Source organism: Miniopterus natalensis, chromosome 7 (assembly GCF_054644295.1).
Source record: "Miniopterus natalensis isolate mMinNat1 chromosome 7, mMinNat1.hap1, whole genome shotgun sequence".
In the NCBI taxonomy this organism is placed as follows: domain Eukaryota; kingdom Metazoa; phylum Chordata; class Mammalia; order Chiroptera; family Miniopteridae; genus Miniopterus; species Miniopterus natalensis.
The window spans coordinates 36885113-36911539 of record NC_142087.1 but is presented as its reverse complement, the minus strand read 5'-3'; the positions used below and the strand labels follow the sequence as shown (position 1 = coordinate 36911539).

The 26427-nt window shown below is 41.6% G+C and overlaps 1 protein-coding gene across 1 annotated transcript in view; it reads left to right on the top strand.

Moving 5' to 3' along the window:
* The window catches only part of RAB31 (RAB31, member RAS oncogene family), a 104326-nt gene that overhangs the window by 63493 nt on the left and 14406 nt on the right, over positions 1-26427 (top strand). Inside the window, exons 4-6 of the mRNA XM_016208925.2 lie at positions 5127-5198; positions 6629-6735; positions 23596-23705. Of these exons, the coding sequence (XP_016064411.1) occupies positions 5127-5198; positions 6629-6735; positions 23596-23705 (289 nt within the window). The remainder of the gene's footprint in view (positions 1-5126; positions 5199-6628; positions 6736-23595; positions 23706-26427) is intronic.

Below are 26427 nucleotides of genomic sequence, written 5' to 3'. Positions count from 1 at the left end.
GTGCTAAGTACACACACACACACACACACACGCACACACACACGGTAGTGTGGGATAGGAAGAAGGGAGGCTTGTATTGCAGGTAAGGCACTCTGAAGAATTAAGAGCATGGCAAGGGAAGGAGGTTCCATCCAGACAGAGCCTTCCTTACCTTGGCCTTGAGTGTTGTTGCAGGGCTGGAAGAACCATAGCTATCACCACCGACACCATCCTCACCACTGCCTCCATTTCACAAAATATGAAAAAGTGTAGAGCCTGGCATAGGTCTCCAGATTCCACCTTGAGCCTAGATTTTCCTACTGTCTCCCACGGTTGATTCTGAGCACACTGGTTTGCTAGATGTTAATATACTACTTAAAAAATAAATTAGGACTCCTGAGTTCAAACAAAAATAAATGTTTTTTTTACTCTAGACATTTTTCAGAGTCTCTAAGGTACCAATAATACTTTGTAAGCCTCCAGGGGAGCATTGTTATATGTAGAGTTTCTCAAATTTATTTGGCTAAGAAAGCTTTTTTCCAAAAAGCACCCCAAGGGCACAGGGTTCTGCAGAAGACCTTGGAAAATACCAAACTAGGCCATCTTTCCTCGTGCTATTTCATATTTTTCAGAAACTTGCGTTTAATTGCTGCCCAATAGTCCATTATATGGCTAAGCCAAATTTATGTTTTCAGTCCCCAATGGTTAGACATTGAGATTGGTTCCAATTTTTCAACATTACTAATCATTCTAGAATGAATTCTGGTTACTTTGTGATCATCTCTGATTGTTCCCTTCAGAAGTGGAATTGTTGAATCAAAGCATATGAATGTTTTCAATATTCTCAAAATACATTGTCCAGTTGCTGAAAGCGTGGTCAGGGTTATTTAGCATCCATCTGTCAGAGCTGAGGATCTAAGGAGCTCGAAGGCCATTCCCTTCTCTCTTATCCTCTAGACAGTCAGCAATTAAAAAACAAGCATTCACCCTGGCTGGTGTGGCTAAGTTGGTTGAGCATCACCCCATAGATACCCCATCTGGGTGCATGTGGGAGACAACTGATTGATGTTTCTCTCTCCCTGTCCCTTCTTCTTTCTAAAATGAATAAAAAACATTAAAAAAAAAACCCCACAAACAAACACAAGCATTCACACATACTAAGGACACAAACAGCCATTTCTTTTGAGGAGACAAATTGGCTTTTCACAATTCCCTGTGCTTCTACTAAAAAATTAAAATGTTATCTAGGAGTTCTCTGAGCACTTTAATTTGGTATTACAGATACTCTGTTTGATAGTTAGGGAAGAAAGGATTTTTGAATTGGCATCTGTTTTGCTAATTTTCAAATAACCTTTCAAGGTGAGAGTAAAAAAATTCTATCAACTTCCCGTGATTGTGAAATTTGTTTCTGGAAGAAATCTTTTATGGGAGTGTTTTGTCAGTGCTCTGACCCCGTGGAAATTGAATTATGTCTGTTGAGTATTGAGGCTGATTATGGTGCTTTTGTTCTGTTTGTATGGGGGAAGGTATGCACATTGTAGGTTGGAAGTGATTTATCCTATTGTCCTCCACAAATATTATCCTTTGGTCAATGTATTACTGGGGTTTAGAACTGAGATGTGAACTTGAAGTCATTAAAACTCCCAAGTCCCCGGCAATAAAGTCGTTTAAGTGGCTTCACCAACAGATTTATTTCAAGATGATTCCATTTGGAGGAAGGAAAGAACAAGTAATGCATTATATACAAAGATCTATTCAATAATTCATGAGACCAGCACACCAGTGACCATTTTAGATTCAGTCCATGGTCTTATAGCTGAAAATGAACTCTGCCTTAGAAGATAGCCACAGTTTGTTCCTCTTTGTGCTTGAGTCCACAAGTACCTTGATTTTTGAGATATAAATTTTGTACTGACTCTATTTGGTGTGTTTAAATGGACCATTCTTATATGGAGGCTATTTTGAAAAAAATGGACATCTTATATAATTGGGCTAAAAGGACACTTTATATGCAAGGCCTACCTTTAGTGTTTCAAAAATTGCTTTTTTTCCTCTGTTTGGGCAGAGTTTTTTATTTTGTTTTCTACATGTGGAGTGAATTGCTGAAGGATGGATTAAAATAGTTTTATTGATGCCTAGTATTATAATAAGCACAGTGTTGGGCAGTTGGTGACTATGGAAAGGCACACATGGTAAATGGCTTGCTGTCCTCCAGTGAGCCCTGGCAAGTGGCCCAGGCCCTTCAGCTGGGAACTCCTGAGTTCATCTTGAGCTCCATCCAGCCTGAAAACCACAGAGGTACCAGGGCAGTTTCTTTTTAAGGTGGCGATTTGCATTAGGGCATGGAGTTGGGCAAGAGTTGCCTGCTTCCTTCTACTCAGTGAGAGCCACACTGACATTCTTCAGAGCAATAAAAGGGAAACCTTGGGAACTGATGTGGTTCAGATTTCCAAATAGGATCATTTCTGTTTGGCAAGTAATTAATTATTCCATGATAAGTATTGGGCGGGAAGTAAAAATGAATGAGTGATGGTTTTGTTGTTTACTGGAAAAGCTTCAGGATCCTTCCTTCCTTCTTTCCCTTCCTGTCCCCTCCCCTACTCTCCAATAAAAATGACTACTTTTAAAAACTTAAAAAACATTTTATTTAAAAATCATTGTAAAAATTTATACTATTCAGACTCCTGTAAGGAAAATGTACAAATCACTAGAAATCCCACTGTTAACATTTTGAGAAACATTATGCTATACTTAGACACACAGACACGCACCCACACACATTTTACCCTAAATTATATTATGCTGCATATGCTACTTTGAGTCTATGTTTTTTCATTTAACAGTATGTCAAGGGTACCTTTTCCTATAAATAAAAACCCTCATCATAATTTTAATTGTTGTGGAATATTCCCTTACAAACATATACCACTAGTGAATTCTCTATGATTAACCTTTAGGTTGATTTCAAATGTCTGCTCCCACGCGCAGCAGAGATGAGTATCTTTGTGTGTGTGAAGATCACTCCAGTATATGCTCCTATAAGTGGAATTGCTGGTTCAAACAGTACACACATTTAAACTTGATATATATTACCGACAGTGGCATTGAAAGAATGTCTTTCTTTTTTAAAAATAAAACATATATATTCCAGGTATCCAACATGATGATTTGATGTATGTATACATAGTGAAATGATTACTATAGTCAGTGTAATTAACATATCTTCTTACCTTTTTTTAGTGATGAAAGCACCTGAAATCTAGTTTCTTGGCAAATTTCAAGATTTAACATAATAGTATTAACCATGGTCATCATGCTGTAGATTGCATCTCTAGAACTTATTCATCTCACATAACTGCAAACTTCGTCCCTTTTGACCAGCATCTTCCATCCTTCCAGCCTCCAGCCCCCAAGCTCCTCGAAATCACTGTTCTACTCTCTGCTTCCATATATTTGACTTTCTTAATTCCATATATAAGTGAGATCGTGCAGTTTTTTTCTTTCTGCGTCTGGCTTATTTCACTTAGCATGATGTCCTGCAGGTTCATCCGTGTTATTGGAAATGGCAGGCACTCCTTTTATAAGGCTGGATAATACTCCATAGATACACCACATTTTTTTTATCCATTCATTCGTCGATGAACGCTTACATTGTTTCCATGTCTTGTTCACTGTGAATAATACTGCAGTGAACATGGGAGTTCAGATATCTCTTTGAGGCACTGATTTCATTTCTTTTGGTTATGTAATACCCCAAAGGGGAATTGCTAGGTGATACAGTAGTTCTATTTGTAGTTTTCTGAGGAACCTCCATACTGTTTTCCATAATGGCTGTACCAATTTACATGCCCATCAACAATTTATAAGGGTTCCCTTTTCTTCACATTCTCACCAACATTTGTTACCTTTTGGGTTTGTTTGTTTGTTTTGATAACATCCATCCTAATAGATGTGAGATGATATTTCATTGTGGTTTTGAATTGCATTTCCTTGATCATCAATGATGTTGAGCATCTTTTTGTAAGAAGGTCTTAAAATACATTCCCGCCTGGCCAGTGTGGTTCAGCGGTTGAGCATCGACCTAGGATCCAGGAGATTGTGGTTCGATTCCCAGTCAGGGCACATGCCCGGGTTGTGGGCTCAGTCCCTAGTGTGGGGCATGTGGGAAGCAGCCGATCAATGACTCTCTCATCACTGATGTTTCTGTCTCTCTCACTCCCTCTCCCTTTCTCTGAAATCAATTAAGATATATTTAAAATAATAATAATAATACATTCCCATGTAGCTTATGAGAGTGCCTCCCTTACGAATTCCACAAAGACTGGATATGATACAATTTTCAAATATTTAATAAATTTTAAAAAATCCTCGTCATTGCTTTCATTTTATTTTATTATAATTGGATATATTTTAAAATATTCATTGGCAATTTATATCTCTTCCTCTGTGATTTATCTACATATATCCTTTGTCCATTTTTCTGTTGCGCTGAATTATCTTTTTCTTACTGACTTTCAAAACCTCTTCAAATATATTCAAAGATACATTCTTCAAAATCTACATAAAATCTGTATGTATCCTCAGAATAATTATCCTGCTTAGGGATAAGTGATTCTCGTGACAGTGAGACTGGCTTTGCTCACATTCTGGAAAGGAGCTCCTCGCTCTCACCGTTTGTCACGCGGTGGAGGGACGCAGCCGTCCACGCCTGAGGGCAGTGCCGAGGTGCCCTTGCTGCAGTGTTCCTTATTAATGGCGCAGGGAGGGTCTTGTGATCTGGGCAGTCTCCTCTTTTCTTCTCCTTGGCAAACTTCTTTTTCTTGTTGCTGTCTAAGTCTAATAAGATTGCTCTGGGTCAGCCATATTAAATAAGTGATGAGCAGTAGAGAAAAGACAATTCATAGGATATTAACATTTAAAATAAAATTTATTTTTGGCCTTTGCTCAAGAGTGAATTTCATGGTCTGTAAACCATGAGCATATGTATTGTTGAGGAGAAAAATTTATATCTAATCTGAACCCTGGGAAAATTTTAGGGGAAATTCAGGGATCTTCTTGGGGTAATGTAGGCTAAAGTTTTACATTTAATTTGAGATTGCATAAAATGTGTTCACTCTGGCCTGAAACTGTTCATTGTTCCTAAACAGTTCCATTCGTTGGCTCCCATGTACTATCGTGGATCCGCTGCAGCTGTCATAGTGTATGATATTACCAAACAGGTAAGAAAGTCCCCTTTATATCTTAGATGCCATTTATGGTGATTCTCTCTCTTAGAAAGACCAAAGCAGAGATTTCACTGCTTGAATCTTGACAGTAACCTGGAATGAGATTTCATAATGTGGTTGTTGAGGATAATGAACACTAGATATTGAGTTTATTTCATCTGTATGTAAGGAAGCATTTCAGGTTTATCTGCTAAATTAAATGAACAACAATGAACATTCATTTTTAAGACTGACTGTCTGTAGAGGCAAGGTCATACTTGCTGGTACTGTTCTCCAGAATGTCCGCTTTTTAGAAAAAGGGAATTTATTTTTAAGTTTTGCATGCTTTACAATTATAAAACACTTATCTTCTATTAGGGTTTCAATCACACTACATAAAAGGCCAAGGAGAATGTTTATGTATGTATGACATGTTTGTGTACATACAATGTAGGTGTAGTTTTAGTGATCACATTGAGGATGCAGGATATCAACCACTGACCGCAGTGGTTTGCTGAGACTTTTTCCCCACTGCTGGAGTGCTGAGTCAGTGCACAGGACTGCTAGTTTAATGAGTCATCACAGTTTCCATCTGTGAGTTCCTGACCGCGTTTACCTAAACGTGCTGTCTACCTTGCTTGGCTTGTTTCCTGGAGGACGATTGTGAGTAAAGGACAGAAAGGAAAACAGACTCTAAAGTGTGTGTGTGTGTGTGTGTGTGTATTTTTACTTTTCTGAAGTAAGCATGAACATTGTCTTGGTCCTAGGACGTTGTCCTTTTTCATGTTAAGTCAAGGCTATAATCTTTTTTTTAGATTTTATTGTGTTTTTTAAATTTTTAATGGAGCTATTATTACTTTTTAAATTAAGTGTATTGGGGTGATGTCGGTTAATAAAATTATATAGGTTTCAAGTGCACAATTCTGTGATAGAGCATCTGTATATTGCATTGTGTGTTTACCACCCAAAGTCAAATCTTCTGTCACCATTCACCCTTTCTCCCCCCTCCCCCCGCCCCGTCCCTCGGTGCCTCCATGCTGTCGTCCATGTCTGTGAGGGTTTTTATTTCTTGTTTGATTTCAGTTTTATTTTATTTTTTTGCAGAAATATTTTTATTACATTTATTGGGGTGACATTGGTTAATAAGATTATATAGCTTAACTTTATCAAGTTTCCGTTTTAGAAAAGGGAACCTTTTATAGTCTATTTAAGTATAATTTAGCTAGTATTAAAATTTGTGCCAAGAGAAGGGTAGTTTATCGATCTGTGTGAGCTTCCTGAAAATATGTTTCTCTGTTTAGGGTTTGATTTCTGTTTGGTTGAAACACTGTATATAGGATTATGCATGAAAGACACAGGGTTATGTGCATAGTGTTGTGTTATGAACCCGGAACTCTAGTATGTTGATGGGTCTTTCTAATGCTTGGTTTATACTTTGGATTTAGGACTCATTCCATACCTTGAAGAAGTGGGTGAAAGAACTGAAAGAACATGGTCCAGAAAACATTGTAATGGCTATCGCTGGAAACAAATGTGATCTCTCAGATATCAGGTAAGATGCATTTAAAATTTTTGGTGTGTAGTTAATGTCCTCCATCCCTGAATGTCTATGTGTAAAAAGCTGTCATGCCTGTGTTATTTTCAGTGTAATAATTTAATCAATGGTCATTTACTGTGGTGGTCAAAGTGGTATTTATTCAACCAAAGTAGAATTAAGGGAAAATAGTAGGAAAATGCAAATCTGATAGACCACACAATAATGAATATTAAAATTAAATCTCCTATACACAGCACAATTTCATCCCTGACCCTAAATGTCTTTGGGCTACATGGTTTTATTTTATTATTACCTTTTCTGTTATTATTGTCATTATTACTATAATCACCATTTTAATAACACTTTCATCTGGTAAAGAGAGTTACATTCTTTCTTTCTTTTTTGGTAATCGTCACCCAAGGCTATGTTTTTATTGAGGAAGGGAGAGGAAGAGAGAGAGAGACATCGATGTGAGACACATTGATTGGTTGCCTCCTGTACACACCCTGACCGGGGATCGAACCCGAAACCTGATACGTGCCTTGACTGGGAATCAAACCCTGGACCTTTCCGTGTATGGGACGACCCTCCAACCAACTCAGCCACACCCGCCACAGCAAGAGTTAGATTATTAACATTTCCCATACATCCTTGTTTGTTTTATTTCTAGACTTAAGGACATAATGAAGTCTATATAATCTCACTGTTTTGTTCTAAGATCTGAATAGGATGTGCCATGTATGCACACTTTGGCTTGTTCCAGAAACACTGGCTTGTGGAATTCCTTTACCTGGAGAGGTGGTTGTAGAGATGCAGTCCACATGGGCTGGAGAGTTGATGATAACTCTATCTAGCCTGATAAGCTACTTATTTTTACTCAATAAAAATGTTATGAAAGAAGATAGAGAATTTGTGTTGTCTCCATTCCCTCGGTTAATTTAATTCTCAGCAATTCTAGTAGTTGATTTTCATAAAGACAACGACATCATGCTTTGGATTTTGCTAATCCAGATGTGATTAAACCAAAGTTAAGTAACAATGAAAATAGATCTTGCAAAAGCTCTTAACATGTCTTTCGACAAATTGCTCTGTTCTTTGGGATTTCAGAAGCTTTATATGACATTGCATCAGGTTGGTTTATAATAACAGCCATCAACACAACTTAATCATTTGTTTCTCTGGGGGCTGGACAAATATTTAAATTCCCCAGACTTAGTTCAGATCCCTGCCTTCTTTACTGTAATCCAAAAACAGTTTACTCATCTAGTATTTCCAGCAGAATTGCTTTAACTTTTGTCATTAGAAGGGGGTGGTGTGGGTGGGGAGAGGTGGACTTTGCTGAAAGAAGGCGCTACCTCTGACACCACTGAACTGCGGTAAAAGGTGTGACTTTAAGTGAGCTAAGCCTTGTGTATTGTGGCAGAGCTGATGACTGGAATCTAAGCAGAAAATGATTTAAACTTGAATAGGATTATTAGGACTCTTGGTTACATGGAACTGAAACCCAATTGAAATTAATTTTAGGAAAAAGAACTTAATGGGAGGTACTGGTATGCACACGGTAAATACCAGGGCTGCCTTTAGCTCTGGTGTGCCATCTGTGCCAACTTTCGATCCTCGCACTCGGTTTCTAGTCTGAATTGCCACGGAAGGATTTCCCACATCATGATAAGGCATTTGTGGCCAAGGGAGGGGATTTGGGTAGTATAAAATTATTTTTCTCACCATAACTATGAGAATGGGAGGGTGACTAATTTGGAAGAGGGTCAGTTTCTAGTCAAGTACAGTCTGGGCAGACAAAACATGTCTGTGACATGTTGGCTTGACTACTGGCACCTAAAGACACTGTTTCTGAGGGCGAAATCCAGCTTTTCTGCACTGGTATAGGGTTCTCCTCAGTAGGCCTTCTGCTCTGTGCTAGCCAGTTCCTCTGTATACAGTTTTCAAATGCATAGTCCGTCCATCTCACCCCCAACCACAAATTTACTCACAGCCCCTTCATCCCCAGTGGGAGACAATTCAAGACCCCATCCAGTGGTGACATCATGGGGCCACTGTCACACGAGTCCTGGTTCTCGGAGTGATACCCTTTCCTCTCTAGTTTGGCCTCAGGTCTGAATGTGGCTTCTCTAGATGGAATATGTATCTTTTGTTATACTCAAAGTGACTTCAGATGCTGCCTGTTACTGAATCATGCAGGAAGAAGCGATTCCCTTTGCAATTCTCCTTCAAACCTCTGGTTAAGTCAACAAAAACTAGTTTGATGCTAGTAAATATAAAATTTTAAAACATTTATTAATATGTAGTTTAAAATTTTAATATATTTTATTGAGATAATTTATAAACCATAAAAAATGCACCTATTTTAAGTATATAGGTCAATACATTTTAGCATATTTATAGAGTTATGCGGTCATTGTGACATCTAATTTTAGAACATTTCCATCCTACGAAGAAACATCATGCCCATTTATAGTTACTCCCAGTTTCATATCATTTTCTCTTGTGCTCGATTTAATCTCATGCCCTTGTGTACAGTGCCGTGCTGTACAGGCCTGTACCTAGGAGCACTGGGCTGCGCCATGAAGCCTAGGTGTGTCGTAGGCTGTACCACCTAGGCTTGTGTAAATGCCCTCCGTGGTGTTTGCACTATGGAGAAGTCACCCATTGACACATTTCTCAGAACCTATTCCTGTTGTTAAGCAGCCCATGACAGTAGTTGTCTGCAGAAGGCCCTTAACTTTAGACCCGCTTTTTCTGTCTCTCTGTCTCTCTGTCTCTCTTTCTCTTAAAGGGAGAATAGCAAGTATAAAAATAAGTGTTAAAAAGTTATTAGCCTCAAGCTCACATGGAACATTTTCCAGGATAGACCAAATACTAAGCCATACAGTAAACCTCAATGAACTTAAAATAATTAAAATCATACAAAGTATGTTTTCAGATTACAATGGAATTATATTAGAAACCACCAACAAACACATGAGGATGGGGGAAAACTGGATCACTCACACATTGTTGGTGTGAATGTAAAACGGTGCAACCACTTTGGGAAATAGTGCAGCAATTTTTTTTTAAAAAACTAACTATGCAATTCCCATATGGCCCAGCAATTGCACTGTTGGGCATTTATCCCACAGAAATGAAAACTTGGGTTTACACAAAACCTGCACATGAGTATTCGTAGAAGCTTTATTTGTAATTGGCCCAAACTGGAGCCAGCCCAGATGTCCCTGAGAAGGTGAATGGCTACACAAACTGGTGGGTCCATGCCATGGAATATTACGCAGTAATAAAGAGAAACAAGCTGGTAGTGCATGCAACTTGGGTGAACCTCCAGGGGAATTATGCTGGGTGAACACAGCCACTCCCGCAGGTTTCATAGTGTCCGACTCCAGATGTGTGGCACTTCGACGTGAAGACATTGTAGACACAGAGGACAAACTAGTGGTTGCCAGAGCTGATGGCCGGGGCAGTGTCGGGGGAGAGGGAGGAGGGGCAACACGAGGGGTCCTGTTAATGCTGGAACGGTTCAGTATCTTCTCTGTGGTAGTGGACACGCAAACCTACCCAGGTGATAAAATGGTGTAGAACTTTACACACACACACACACACACACACACACACACACACGAGTACCAGTAAAATTGGGGCAATCGCCCTGGCTGGGTGGCTTAGTTGGTTGGAGTGCCGTCCCATATGCCAAAAGGTTGCAGGCTGGAGTCCTGGTCAGGGGACATACCTGGGCTGCGGGTTCTATCCTTGGTTGAGGCCTGTACGGGAGGCTACAGATTGCTGTTTCTCTCACATCAGTGTTTCTCTCTCTATCTCCCTCTCCCTTCCTCTCTCTCTAAAAATCAATAAAAACATATCCTCAGGTGAGGATTAAAGTAAAAGAAACTGGGGAAATCTAAGTAACATCGAGTGAATCAATCAATGGCAATATCCCGTTTGTGACATTATTCTATAGATTTGCAAAATGTTGCCATTTGGGGAACCTGGGTAAAGTGTACAAGCAATCACTTGGTATCATTTCTTATAACTACATTACATGGGACTCTGTAATAACCTCAATAAAAGTTTCAATGAACAAAAAGCTGATTGAGATAAAAATAATAACAATATTAAAACAGTGGTATATGTGCAGATATATATATTCACAATATATATGCATGTTATATATATATATATATAACATACATATATATATGATTAAATAGAGTTTTGTAAACACACTGGGCCAAATGATGAATTTATTCCCAGAACATACAATGTACAAAAGGAAATTTGGGTAACTTTATTAAAAACTCCCATTTAGGAAAGTGGGGAAGGGGAAGCCTGATGGATTGGTCCTTGCCCAGAGAGACTATAAACTTTCTCCCACTCCAGAAGCATAGTCTGGTAAATGATAGGACCTGTGACCCTAATGGGCATCTGCTTGTTGACACCTTTCCATGGCAGTGGAATCAGATTCTTGGTCACCCAATCTGGCTGCTCCAGATTCTGCCTGCTGGTACGTCTTTTTCTGGGGAGTTAGCCAAATCTCTGCACTCCAAACCGTATTTAGAACTTGACCTTCTTTTACTCTACTCCTAAAACGCTTTGCTTTCCTGTAATTATCAGACACTATATTTTTTGTTGGGGGTTGGAGAGGGACAGTATCTAGGTTTGGTTGTGTATGTGAGTGTGCATGTGTGTCTGTGTGTGCGTATGTGTCGGTGTAACCAGTCTCATCTAGCAGACTTTAGCTGTGTCAACAGCCAAAGCTCCTTAAGGGGAGCTTTGTTTTGTTTGCCTGTTGTGTTTTTTGTTTGTTTGGTTTTTTTTTTTTGAGAGGGTACTGGAATTTAAATGGAATTAACTCCCTGAACTTGACTCGGCCCACTAGAGGCATTTGTATGCAGAAGTGCCTTGCAGAGGAGCTGCCACATAGTTGCATAGTCGGGTTAGGGTGTTTCATATTCATGATGTTCCAGAAGACGGTATAAAGGTGTGACCACACTACCCAAACTGAAAGGCATTCAGAAGCATCTGGTCGGGTACATTCAGGACTTCTAGTTTGGATTTTTTTTTTTAGGTTTCTGATCTTTGTGAGAGATTTTCCTGGGTATCTTGAAAATTCTAGAAAAAATCTCCCTGTGCCCAAATTGTCGTGACATTGGAGTAATGTGTAGTCTCTTGAATCTGAGGTGAGGAAGCCACCTGGATTGGTGCTACTGTGAGTGAGAAGGCTCTACACAGTAGGTGCTCAGTGGATGTCACTTCCCTGCTTTCCACGGCTCCTCTCCCTCCCAGTGAAGATGGGCCTTGGAAGGGAGTTCTGGTAACAGCTCCTAGGAGGGCAGTGCGCCACCCCTGCTGGGGCCTGGGAAACAGGGCTATCCCCTTCTCCCTACCATCTGCTCATGCTGAGGTAGGGATTGCAAAGTTGTGGACATTTCAGGGACATACAGGGTTGAAAAAAAGTAAGGGAACTTCCACTAAAGTGATCGTGCAGGACCTGGGGTAACGGCTGACTTGAAGAACATGGCAGGTCTGAGCAGAGGGTAAATGGTGGGATTTGCCTGACTCAGATGGCAGGAGAAGCTGACATGAGTCTGTGGCGGGTGACCAAGTTTCTGAACAAGCAGTGCATGGCATGGGGCTGATTCCAGTGGCTCTAAGGAGGGCAGATTTGGTCTGGGGTCTAGATAGAAAAGAAACGTTCTTCAGAGAAAGTCCGAGGAGCCCAGCGAGAGACTGCCCAGCCTTGTCTTGGCCCTGGTGGAAGAACTGGGGCAAAGCAGTCTTGAACAGAAAAAAAATGAAATAGGTCACCTTGCTTCAATAGTTTTAAAAGTTCCATGAACCTAAAAATCATGCAGAGCGCTTGTTAAACATTTAGATTCTAGGATCCAGCTCCAGAGATTCTGATTCAATAGGCAGGGGTAGGTTGGGGGCATGTGCATTTAAAAAAGTGATTTATAAGTGGTCCACGGGCCATACTTGGAAAAGCATTGCCTTAGGTGAAAGGGATTTATGGTACGGAAGGAGGAGGTCCGGAGCCTAGCGAAGGATTTGTGCAGGTCTCTGACTTCAGGCCACATGTGCCTGGGCTTCCCTCTCACCCTTCAGACCTCAGGGAGAATGGAAACAGCGGCTTGTCATCACTCAGGACGCAGAGCAGTAATTTGATCTCTCCAGATTGGAAACTCTTCCTGATGTGCTTGATCATTTGGACATTGGCCTTCCTCTGGTGGGTTCTAACTTGACCTGCTCTTCAAGCTCAAGGGTCTCCTGTTGGCTTTTCCGTAGAATTTCACCTCTTACTGGCATTTTTAGGGCTGTGAATGAATCAGTAAGAGAGTGGGGGGGGGGGCGGGGGGAGTATCATATAGAAGTGCTGATGGGAGAAAAGCTCTCAGGCCTGATTAATTTTATCTTGCAAATGGTAGCAGTGGGAACTTACCTAACAAAAGTGATAGTGGAAATTAGGGGTTTAGGAGTGAGGGAACCTTCTACTCAGAGGTGGTGGGTAATGACCTGGGGGTGACTCTTCTGTCACTGGCCCTCTCTGCCCAAGGTTCCTCCCATCCCCCATAAATACAACCCAGGAGGTCATCAGGGACTCTGTGTCCTCTCTCCTCTTCTGAGGAATGGACTCATGGTCTTATATCAACACTTCTGGTATCTCTAAAAAAACCGTGAGAGAGATTGGGGGGTTTGCTGCTGGTGAATCAAGATTTTTTCCTGGAGTAGAGGTTGTATTCCAAGAAAGGAACACGTGGAGGGTGAGGTGAAACTAAGGTGGGACAGAAGAAGGAAATTTGTCCTATCAGTTTTCAGTCATTTGATTGGCAATTAATTTTTCTTAGTTCTTTTGTGTGTAGAAAGTACTATGGGAAGATCATGAAAAGAGAAGAAAGTGACACAGAAGCATGGAACAGACAGGGATCTCAGGGAAGGCGGCGGTGGGCGGGTGGGGGGAGAGATTAACCAAAGAACTGATACGCATAAATGCATAACCCACGGACACAGACAGTAGTGTGGGGAGGGCCTGGGGTGGGTGGGGGAACAGGGTAGAAGGGGTCAATGGGCAAAAAAAAGGGGACATCTGTAATTCTTTCAACAATAAAGATAAATTCAAAAAAACATTTTTTTAAGTACTTTCCTTTGAGCTACTTCTGTTTGGGGAGCTGAGAGTGGTACTCGCCAGAGGAAAATATCTAATGAGCAATACCAGACTGGATTTAACAAAGTTCCAGAAGTCATGGTGCAGAAAGGACAAAGGAATTCAGGAAAGGGAAAGTTCGTAGCTATCTCGAGTGATTTCGAAAGGCTTGCTCTCAGATGACAGGCGTCACAAGCGGAGCTGTTGAGTCCCGTAGGAGGAAACTCCAGGAAGGGAAGGGAAGGGACAAAGGCATGGAGGTGGGGGGAGTTTGACAGGTGTTATGGGTGAGGGGACATCAAGAGTTTTACCTGACGGCTTGCCCTGGGGAATGGAGGAAAAGATAGCTAGATAGTAAGAAGATAGCTTATGAATGGCTTAAAAGCATGCCGAGTGGTTCGGGCTTGATAGGCTGGGCCAGGATGACAAACACCGGCTGCCTTGCCTCCTGCTTCCCTGTCTCTCAGACCCCTGGCACCGCGGCTCATCCGTCAGGGCCCTGTCTTTTCCTGAGTCTGTTGTGGCCTGAGGCTCCTTCTTAACTCTATGAATGCTCCATGTAGTCACCACCAGTTAAAGAGCTGAAACCTGTTTGCCAACCTCCAGGTGGGCTGTGGGAGCATTCTGAATTCTTGAGCAAGTAAGGATTCATGCAATTTCCTGTGTTATCTAGAGCTAGACACTGGGGTGGGAGCTGGCCTCTGCAGCCTAAGTTCTTCTTCTACAGCTTTCTGAAATACACACCAACCAAGCGAGAAACCACCACACATCTGTTGTTTCAAATTTTGGATAAAGTTGAGGTCCTTAGCAGACTAACTATATATTTGGAAATAAATGTTTTTACTAAGAATGCATAAATTGCTTTCACTACTTACATGTGACTCCAAAACTCATTCCAGTCTTAGTCGTGGGCCAGAAGTGGATATAGGAAGTTCTTTAAAATTATTTGAATTGAATAAGAGAACTTGAGATGCTGGATAATAAAAATCCCACTTATTCTGAATACTAAAAACTAAAAAGCACAAAAGCCAATGGACATCAAAAGCCACCACAGGGTTTGGAAATATCATGGCCAGTGTTAAAATGCACGCAGAAATTTTTGTACATGAGATGAGGAGGCAGAGTAGGGGCTCTGCTGTTAAAATATGTGTTTGGTGCTCTGCGATGTGCCGCACCTTCCCGTGTTTCTATCCCGATGCTGTGCAGGTGGCTGAGCCTGCACCTGTTCCCTGTTGTCGAGCAGGAGGCCAGGCCCTGAAGACTGAGCTCCCCAGAGAGCCAAGCAAGGGCATCCAGAATCTCTCTTTATCAATTATAAAGTATTTTTAATGAAGAATTTTACGTATATTTTAAAGAATACTATGAATTTTAAAGCATAAAATGAACAGCGATGTAATTGAGTATGCTTCCCTCCCCAGTTGTATCTTTATCTTTATCTTTACCCAGAAGCAACTACTACTATGACTTTTGTGATAATTTTTTCTTTATACTTTACCCACCCATGTTTGCATTTCTAAATGACAGATTTAGGTTTGCCTGTTTTTGAGCTTTATATAAATGGAATGGTGGAGATTAGGGCAGTGTTCAGGCCCATATCTGCATGTGGTGAGGTATGTGTGTTAGGGGGCTGTATTTTTATGGCTCATTTATTTATTTTTAACCTTCACCCGAGGACATACTTATTGATTTTAGAGAGAAGGGGTGGGGGGGAGGAGAGTGAGAGAACATCAATTTGAAAGAGAAACATCAATCAATTGCTTCCCAGGGATTGAACCCACTACCTAGGTATGTGCTCTGATCAGGAATTAAACCGGAAACCTTTCAGTGCATGGAATGACACTCCAACCAACTGAGCCACACTGGCCAGGGCTGTGGTTTATTTTAAAAAATAGTTAAACAAACTTATTTTAGAACAGTTTCATACTTACAGAAAAGTTGCAAAGCTAGTACAGAGAGTTCCCATATATCCCACATTTAATTCTTTATATTGTTAATATCTTCTTTATATTGTTAATATCTTATTATCATGGTAACTTTGTCACAATTAAGGAACTTTCTTAATACTTTGCTATTAATAAAGTCCATACTTTACTCAGATTTCATTAGTTTTCCCTTAATCTCCTTTGTTGTTGTTGTTGCTATTGTTCTAGGATCCCATCCATAATATCATATTATATTTAATTGTCATTTCTCTAGGCTCCTCTGGGCTGTGACAGTTTCTCAGACTTCCTTTATTTTTGATGACTTTGACAGTTTTAAGGAGAACTAGTCAGATACTTTGGAGAATATCTCTCAGATAAGGTTTGTCTGATGTGCTTCTCATGATTTGACTGGGATTATGTGTTTTGGGAAGGAAGACCACAGAGGTAGAGTCCTATTTTATTACTTTATCATATCATATTTAAACATATGAAGTGTTCAGGTTATCAGCACGCCTTACCACCGATGATATTGACCTTGAGCACGTGGCTGAGGTAGTGGTTGTCAGGTTTCTCCACTGTGAAGTGACCTCTCACTCCCTCTGCTTACCGTATTCCTTGGAGGAAGTCTCTTGCACAGCCCCCACTCGGGGTGGGCACTACGCTCCATCTCCTTGAGGGAGGAGTATCTAAATAAGTTACTTGGAATTCTGCGGGTGAAATTTGTCTCTTCTCCCCTTTATTTATTCAATCATTTATTTACAAAAGTAGGAACTCATGTATATTTATTTTATACTTTGGTTTTTAATGCAATACTGTTATGGAAATTGTTGCTCAAATTGTTGCAGCTTTGGCCACTGGGAACTCTTTCTGTTGACTCCTGTGTTCCTTTAACATATGCCTGTCACTTCAGTTCTTGAGTGCCTCCTTACTTTTTGGTACAAGATGTCCCAGGCTCACCTTGTATATTTTAGGATACAGCCCTAGAATCAACCATGTCTCCAGGCAGCCCTAGTTCCTTTCATTGGAGAGTGGTATTTAGAAACTAAGATCTATGCTGGGCATGCTTGTTACTGGAGTGTCATTGGGTATAGGCCCTTTTAGTGAACAGAGGTAGAAAAAATATATGGATATATGCTAACTTGATTAATTGCACACATATCTGTAATTATTTCTATATCTATCCATCTGTATCTAGATTAAGATAAACATAAATTCATATTGATGGCTCTGATTCTAATCTAGAACTACATGACTAATTCTAACCTTCTGTAGCGTGTGTGGGAGGGATGTTGTAAAAAATCATCAACTAATGTATGACTAAGCTGAATTACAGTAAGCTTTTGTCCTGGAGATTTCTTACAGATAAACAGTAATCTTTCCCCTTTTACTTTACATACTGCCCAAAGTTTCAGAGTTTCAAAATGTAACTTCTATTAAGCATTATGGCTCTCTCAGCCATGACTTTCAAGTGGTACAATCTTTACTATATTATATATTGTTCACTTAGGCAGTGGCCTGAAAATAAAGTTACTCACCATTGTCATCATTGCTAACTTGAATGGAGTGCTTACTATGTTCCGGATACTATTATAACTAGTGTATGTTAACCTTCACAGTCCTATGAAAGAGTTATAATCGGTCTCCCATCTTATCAATGAGGAAACTGAGGCACAGAGATTAGGGAGCTTATCCCAGGTCTTGTAGCTAAGAGGGTGTAGGGGCCCGGCTTTAAGCCTAGGCAGTCTGTTCCAGAGCTGATCATGCTGTATCGTATCTCACAGAACTGTGAACAGGATCCGTGAGAATTTCTGAACTACTAAGAGAAAATGACAGCTAATTTGATCCTGCTCAGAAGATTTGGAGCTAGTGATTCTTTCCAATGGTTCTCTCTGACCTCTTCAGGACTAGCCTAAATATATCTGTCGGGAGAAGGGTTATTAAGAGCCCAAGGAACAGCCAGGTCCCCTTGGAGAAACTATGTTTTCTGTTCAGTCCTCATTCAATTTAAATTCTGACACTTTTTATGAGAAACAATCCCTTTAAGTCTGTGGTAAGAACCTGACACTGCTTGTTAGAACTTGACACCGGGAATTTGGCCCCAGGTGAATAGCAGTTGTGGACACACATTAATAAGCAGACAAGGCCCCATGGGAACAGAAATTCTTCCCAGGGTACACATATCAAGCGCTTTAACTGATCATTGCAAAATGTTATTGTCCAATCAGATAGTAATTGTGAAGGTGGTAATTATTCTTTGTCGTTTTTCTTTTTTAAAAAAGTTTAGTGTTAGTTTCCCCTCACAGGTAAACCAATTCAAGTATCTAAAAAAACAAACAAAAAACACCACTGGGATTTTAAAGAGATTTTGTTGCTTTGATTATTGCTAAAATGGTTGTCTCATCTGTGTGTTACATAAATATCTTGCATATTTAGATGAAATATGAGCTAATAGGAGCACAACAAGCCCTGATTATTCATATCGGTGGCTGTCTGGGGGAGTGGGGAAGACTGAGACGGCTTCACCACAGCCTTTGCCAACAGCCTGCAGCCTGCCTCTGTTGGATTTTGATGGAATGTTGTGAATGGTTTCCATTGCTTTTGGCTAGAATACCTTAAACATGTGGGATGGTTTTGACAAAAAATAATTCCACCAGACATTTAACAGCTGCCTCCTGCTCACTGATGGCTTGCTACTTATGCCTGGGCTGCTTAGTTGGTTGTTTAAGCTTGACCTTGGAAAGGGTCCGTGGCTGGAGCAGAGAGTAAAAAATATAGGGCAAACATTTTTAAATGAAATGCTAACTGTTGGGCTCCAGGAGCTTGGGAGAATATAAAATGCTTTGTTATTGCTGTTATGGTGTTTTAGAAATATAGCATACACAACTAGAACCTACCTGGACCACCAAAGATTTCGTTTGGGAAGAGCTCGTGAGACCACTATAATTTTATCACTTGTAAAATTGGGCCTGATGAATGTATAGTCATGTGTTAACAACAGGGATATGTTCTGAGAAATGTGTCATTAAGCAATTTCATCCTTGTGTGAACATCATAGGGTGCACTTACACAAACCTAGATGGTATAGCCTATGCACACCTAGGCTATATGATACGCTTATTGCCCCTAGGCTGCAAACCTGTATAGCCTGTTACTGTACTGAATACTGTAAGCAATTGTAACACAATTTAATAAACCATTTAGGGGTAATTAGCCAGTCATAGGGAAATATAGCTTCAAAATGAACAAGGATTTAAAGGTAAAATAACAAATCCATAAAAGTTAGGGAAAGGAGGTGAATTTTTAAAATAATCTTGGAATTGCAATGAACTGTTTAATCATGATATAAAACTCAGAAGTCAGAGAGGAAAAATGATTAAAAAAGAAGTCTAACTTATAAAAACTTCTGTGTGGCAAAAATGCCACAAACAAGATTAAATACAAATGATAAGCTAAAAGAAATGTGGAAACTACATTGCAAAGGGCTAGGCTCTTTAATATGCAAAGAGCACTTTCAAGTAAAAGTCCAAACGACCCAAACCAAGATGACAGAGAACGTTCACGAGAATGTCACAGGAGAAGAAATGCTCATGGCTTGTGAAAAATTGCTCATCATCTTTGACTAAAAGTTACTCAGAATTGACATCGGGCTTTTCTTATGGAGAAAGGACTTCAAAATATGATGCCGTTGTACTTCTGGCACGATTTATGGAAGTCAACGTGCTTAACCGGCTGGCTGATACAGCGTGTGTCCCGCCATCCTTCTGAGGAACAGCAGTGACCAGACTGGGAGCCTTCCCGGGCCGTGCACCGCGGGGGCCACGGCGGACCCATGACAGGCCCGCGGCCCTGAGCAGGCCGGGCCTCCTGCTCCCCCGTTTCCTCTGCCTCCTTTCCCCAGTGTCCTTGCCATTATCGCCCGGCCGGGACACTGTAAAGAGACACTGACGTCGCGCTCAGCATGTGCCGGGTTTTGCTTTGAGCACTTTATAATACCAACCCACTTGACATTTAAAATGGCTGTGAAGCATTCGCCCACGCGGGAGAAGGAGCATGAGACCCGAGGGAAGTGAACTTGTACTCCCCGAGCAGCACACTCGGCTGCCGTTCTCACGCCGGCTCCTTCCCGGGTCACCCCTGAAAGATTCGGATCTAGAGCCCGTGGCTGGGGCGCACGGTGGGCTCCGGGGGAGTCATCAGTGTCACTGACCTTCGGAAGGAGCCCGTGGAACTGAGGCTTCCCGGTGAACCCCAGGAGGGGCAGGGCGTGGTTCCACCTGAGCCCGCCCTTGAGGCCTCTCCCTGACAGGCGGGGCTCCAGGAATGCCTCTGGCTCTCCTGTCCCTCTCTCCCTTCCCTCAGCGGAGGAGGGTCATGAATTAAATAGCCCTGTAGTGAGAGTGAGTCAGCTGCCACGTTGCCAGGTGCCACCCGTGAACAACAAAGCAAGGACCCTTCCTGGGCAGCACGGCCTGTTGAGAAGCCTGGGGCCCACAGGGACGTTGTTTCCTGACCTCCCTGCCCGCCGAGAGCCTCCGGGTGCTGTGGGCAGCTCAGGCTGTGCCCCCGAGACACAGACAGGCTGACATGTGGGCCATGCTCAGATGTAAGCTGATTAACATCAGAGCCCGAGTCTAGCACAGGACCCCCCATTTTATGTTGCTTGCACCCCTAGGCCTACCTCCTGGCCCATTTGGAAGGGTTGGGTGAGCCTCCGCCTCCAGGACTTTCCCATTTGACGTTCTCAGCACTCCCACGCTTTCCCTTAAGTCCACATGGCACTTCCTCTACCTGCACCCTCCTCTCTGCCGAAGGCAACTTGGGGATGATTTTGTCATTTAATCAGTTGACAAATATTCATTAATTGCCTCCTCGATGCCAGGCAGTGTTATGATCCTGGCACACTCAAACAAAAACCATGGCCCCGGTATCAAGAAACCCACAGCCTATTTTTGAGCCGCACAACCTCACAAGGATGATAGTATTATGCTTGAGTATGCACAGGTGTTAAGGGCATGGGGAAGAGCATTTTCTCTGAAGGGAGGGAATGCTGGACGGAGCTCTCCAGGAGGCCAAGGGTGGAAGAGAGCCAAGCGAATGGGCGGGGTGGACAGAGGGAAGAGCAGGTGCACGGCCCAGAAACAGACATGAGCCCAGCAAGCTCCCAGAACGGCCACTCGCTCGGAATGGCTGTCACGTTGGGTGTGAACAGGGGGAATGAGACAGGAAGCCTCTTTCTGCTAAGGCGCTGGGTTTTATCCTGAGGCAATTGGAAGACGTGTAAGAATTCTATTCAGGTGAATACTTGATAGATTTGCAGTTTTGAGAGATCCCCATGGTGGGCGTGTGGGTAGTGAATTGCTGGAGGCTGGAGGACCAGTTAGAAAAGCATGTTTAGTTTTCGTTGTCGGGAGGCAACATTAAGTGTCATGCCCAGAAACTGAGTTACTTTTTCCAGCAATTTGTTTAGCACAGGTTTGCTATGGGAATTATTATAATTTCACTGGCCAGTAGCCTACAGGATAATATCTCTTAATAAGCAAAATAAAGAAATACTCCAAACAAATGACAGATTAATGATACTGTTCTTCCAGGCAAGGGGAGATAAAGGAATAAAGTCCAGGAAGGCACTTGGGAAAGTCAGTGAACAGCTGACTCATTTCCAGATTTCCAGCTGCCAGGGCAAAAGTAAAAGTCTCCTGTTGCTAGAGCATTTTGCTAGGGAATGAAGATACAAGTGTTGATAGGTGAGCTGAACTCTTTCTTGGGGTCCCTGCCTTGTCACCACTAGTGAGGAGGAGTGCCTTACCAAGATAGGAGTGAAATGCCCCACCTCAGATAGTCCTTGCAAGCTCTCTGTGTTTGTAGTCTAAATGTCCCCTTGGCCATAGTTGCTCTCCACAGGTTCTTATTGATAAGAAGAGGCCCCTTCGCAGCTGGCTGCTTATCAACAACAACAGATGTAGAATGATGACATTCTGGTAGGACTTCCTCTATTCTTGTATCAAACAACTTGTTTTTATCATAAACAAGTGGATTAAAAGAACTTCATTTAAGTCATAAGCAAGTGGATGTGAAATCATATTAACCCAATGCACAACAAGGCCACTGCAGACATCTGTGTAACAAATGAAGAGGGCCTGAGCTCAGGCAGAGGCAGGGTCGGGAGAGGCGACGCTGCAGGGTAGGTTAAGCTTCATTACTTAGTGTTGGGCGGTGAGAGAGGGGAAGCACTTGGGCACTTCCTTGATTTCTTATTTGGTAAGTAGAAGGTTTATGAAAAGAGTCGATCTGTGGGTGAAAGGCAGTTATCAGGCCATGACAAGTTACAATTGAGAAGCATATTTTCTGTTTAAGGACCATGAAAAGCTAGCTCAACAGGGAGATAATGTCTAGATATAGAAGAGAAAGGGCAGTGTCTCAGCCCCTCTGTGCCTGTTACCACAGGCCATGCACCGGTGGGTCCATAAAATGCTCTACTGCACAGTGTCTGCTGTTGGATGCAGTCGCCCCTCCCCTATCCTGACTAGTATTAATTTCATTCTCCATCTCTCAGCTCATTGCTTGATTTTAAATTGTTGACACTATTACAAATGTCCCCCATTTCCCCCCCACTTTGCCCACCTCCACCCAGCCCTCACCCCCCTCCCCGCCCTCGGCCTTCATGACACTGATGTCTGTGTCCATGGGCTCTGCATATATGTTCTTTGGCTAATCTCTTCACCTTCTTTCATGCAGTCCCCCCCACTCTCCTCCCTTTTGACCTCTGTTGGTTAAGTTTTCTTATCCATTCAGCTACCTTTGTCTTGTGATTGGAGCATTTAATCCATTTACATTTAAGGTTCTTATCGATAGGTACTTATTTATTGCCATTTTTTCTTTATGCTTGTGTTCCTCTCTCTGTTTCTTCTTCTTACAGCAGACCTCCTCCAGTTCGTCTTCTTCAGTTCCATTGATCAAAATGCATTACCTTCTACCCTGCTACTACCTATCTTAATATTACAGATGTTAACAGTGTTGTGGACCAGAGTGACTGTGGGTGTGTTTGCTTTTGCTCTCAAATGTAGATTCCAGAAGGCAAGGACTAGTGCGTTCTCTAGCACCTACAAGAAGGACTGGCATACCCTAACTGCTCAATGAATATTTGTTAAATAAATGAATAAACTTCCGGAAAACAGGGACTGTAACTTTTTAATCTTTGGATTCACCACAGCATCTTTACATGAGAAGTAGATAAATAAATGTCTTTTTAGATTGTTCATTTAAATAGAGTTCATGTCCTAAAACCTTTGCAGGAATAGCCATGTAAAGCTCAAAGTCCAAATATGCCATATTGCATCATAGCTATAACATGTTCATTTACAAACTTTCAAATCATGCCACATGTTTTCTCTGATTTGTGAAAAATCATAGAGTCTTACAGAAACTTGCACACACATGAGCGCACACACATTTTTAAAAAATATTTCATCGTATTATGGGGGAAGATATTTGAAATCCACCCTTCCTTGGAAAACTGGAGTGTATACATAATGATTTTTCCTACTGTTCTGGAATTCTTTACTTCTGTGGGACTGGGAAAGTATGTTATATATGCACGTCTTGTCTCTGTGGATGCCAGAGACCAGGTTTTAAACTTTAAAAAGTCTCATTCATACTAGGTTTTTAATACTTGCTGAGTGATAGAGTTGATATTCTCCAGGATTGTAAAGGAGCTTTTTCCACATGAGCTTTTTGTTTGGTCTGTTGGGATTATTTATATTTTACAAAAGATCATTCATTTCTGTCTGGGTTTCACCTCTTTTCTAGGGAGGTTCCTTTGAAGGATGCGAAGGAATATGCTGAATCCATAGGTGCCATCGTGGTTGAAACAAGTGCAAAAAATGCTATTAACATTGAAGAACTCTTTCAAGGAATCAGTAAGTATCTGAATCGTGTTTTTAACTTAGCTTACATTTTTTATGCCTCTGAGTCAAATGATGAAATCATAGAGCTCTGAAGTAGAGCTTTTCCTCGGTGTGAATTTGTTTGATGATGTGGATATAAAACCTACAAGCATGTACATGTCAATATTGACCTATATTGTGTCTCCCAATTCTAAATTTCCATAATTCAGTTCTTTAACCTGGTAATTCTATGTTTTATGAATCCAAATGAAGTAACTCTGTTGCAAAATAAAATTTCTTTTAATTAAAAAATATATATTCTATAGCATTTATGTGTGGGGGTGGAAAAAATTAATTTTGCTTCTACCCATCTAAATTCTTCTGGCTGAACTAATCCAGTTGACATGAGACAGATTAACAAGAGAAAATGACCAAATTTATTATGTATGTAATATGGGGGCTTCATAAGAATATGGGCTCCCAGGACAGGACTGGCAGTTGAGGCTTACATGCTATCTTGAGCTAAGGAGAAGGGGGGGGGGGGGGGCGGGTTTGTGGTTTGGGAATTCAAAGGGGAGGAAGGCAGTCCACATGGAGATGGAAAAGCAAATGTTTGGTAAACAAATGTTTGCTGGGCCATCTTAACAATGGGACACAGAGAAGACTGATCAGATGGCCTTGCTGGTTCCTCCTGCCTGTCGCACCAGTTCTTATTAAACTACTGTAGTTATCTGTAATGATACCTCCCTTCCTGGAGCAGGTCCTCTATCTAAATTCTTTTAGGCAGTTAGCGTGGAGGTCAACGGTTTTTCCTCAGCCTTTCTTTTCTTAAAAATAACCATTTTAAAATAATCGATATCTCAAAAGGCATGTTGTGGGATGGCCCACTGCTTTCCCTCACAGATCAATCTGTTGAGGGTAGGAGAAATAAAACAGACATGGAAGAGGTATAGAAAATTGAAGTCACCCATTAAGCTGAATGACACTAGGCAAATGAAACAAAAGAACATTTTGTACTTTCTTTTGCTTGATGTTCGCCAACAAAAATAGTGTCTCCATCCCACGTGACCTGAAATTGGGAATTGGGTGGAGAGTAGATTTGTAAATGTTTTCCTCATTTCTGATCAGCTAATTAATGGAAGGTGATTTCTCCGTTCTTCCTCTCCAGTTCTGGGTAATGTTATGCTTCCCTTTCTTTACACTGGTTCCCCATGAACAACCTTTATCTAAGAGCTGTCTCCCAGCTCATGGTTTACAACTTCTGTGATAATGATGTTCTGTTCTGGGTGCCCTCAGAGAGCTGCCTGCTGGCAGCGATCTTGTAAAACTGTGTCCTGAGATACCTTCAGAGCATAACTGGGGACTTGCAAGAGGTATAAGTGTTTAGTGAGGTGCTGGGACTCAAAGTCTTTGGGTCACCTTAGGAAAAGTTAAACTCCTGAACAGTTGGCAGTTGTTCTCAAATATCTTGGCTCCACACAGTTCCAGAAGGGAATTCCAGAAGGGAAACTGATAGTTTGATCTCTCTGAGCTCATTGTTGGCGATGCTCTCAAAGTCAGAGGGACCATTGCTTCCCAGAACAGATTTGATTTCCTTTTAACTGGTTTTGGTTCATTGCTTCAGGCTCTGAGAACCCACAGTAGGGAATATTTTGTTTGTTTCCTTTGGCTTGATGGAGAATTCACTAGAGATGAGGAACCCTGACTGGGTTTTTTGCATGATACAGAAACACACAAAAGAATGCGGCCCCCCCCTTCTTGTTCCCTGGTCTACACCACCTTCCCGTCCAGTCTCCTTCAGAAGGGTTCCTTGTCTTGCCGTTACTTCATGCTTGCGTTTGCCAAGACCGTCGTCCTGAGTGGCTGAACTCTGGAGTGCTAGGGCTGTCATTTTATGTTGGAAACCCCATATTCCCCGACTCCTGCTCCTTCCCGAGCGTGGCCTTGCGTGCAGTGCTCTGCTCAGCTGCCCTCTGCAGCTGTGTAGCTCTGGGTGACATCTGACAGCGTTTGGCTTGAACTCATTCCATTAACCTCCTATTTCCTGAGGTCAAACTCATTCTTTTCCTGGTGGCATTTGACTTTTCTGGCAGGTTAGGCTAATTGTGCAGCTATTAAGTATTTTGTTTTTATTAATGCTTTTAATTAACGAAGCTAGATAGTTCCCGATGACCGCGACTTTCACACCTGTCTTTGTGCAGCTCCTTGTATTTTCTAGAGCTCTCTCCGCCGCTTTAGCCCCTAGAAGGCAGGCAGTGCAGATGGCAGTGCCCAGTGAAGGAGGCTCAGCACTCCGTATACCTCAGATGCAACCTGAGATTTCTTCTCCATGAGCTCGGAGACTCTCAGGTTTATGTAAGCCATAATTAAAATACCAAATTCAATAGGACCTCAAAGAATAAAACAGACCTAAGTAGCAAGAATTGATATCTTAATTTGAATGATATTTCTTTGTACGGTCCAGCCAGCATAAATGCCTTCATGCATGTGAAGCCTTATAGCTCAAAGGGGTGGGGACTTTGACTACAGAATTCCTGAGATCCTGCTGGTCTGTTCATTTAAGAAAAAACAAGTGTTTTATTTAAAGCACCGGGGAATTATGGCTTCAAATAATCAATTCCTATAGAAGCTGTAGAATACTGTATCACCTTGTGTTCCAAGTCAAATAAACAACTGTTCGTGTTTCATTATACTGTGGTTTTAAGTGCCTTTGCAAAGAAGCCTGGAAATACACAGCCTGCGGCAAGATCTCTCT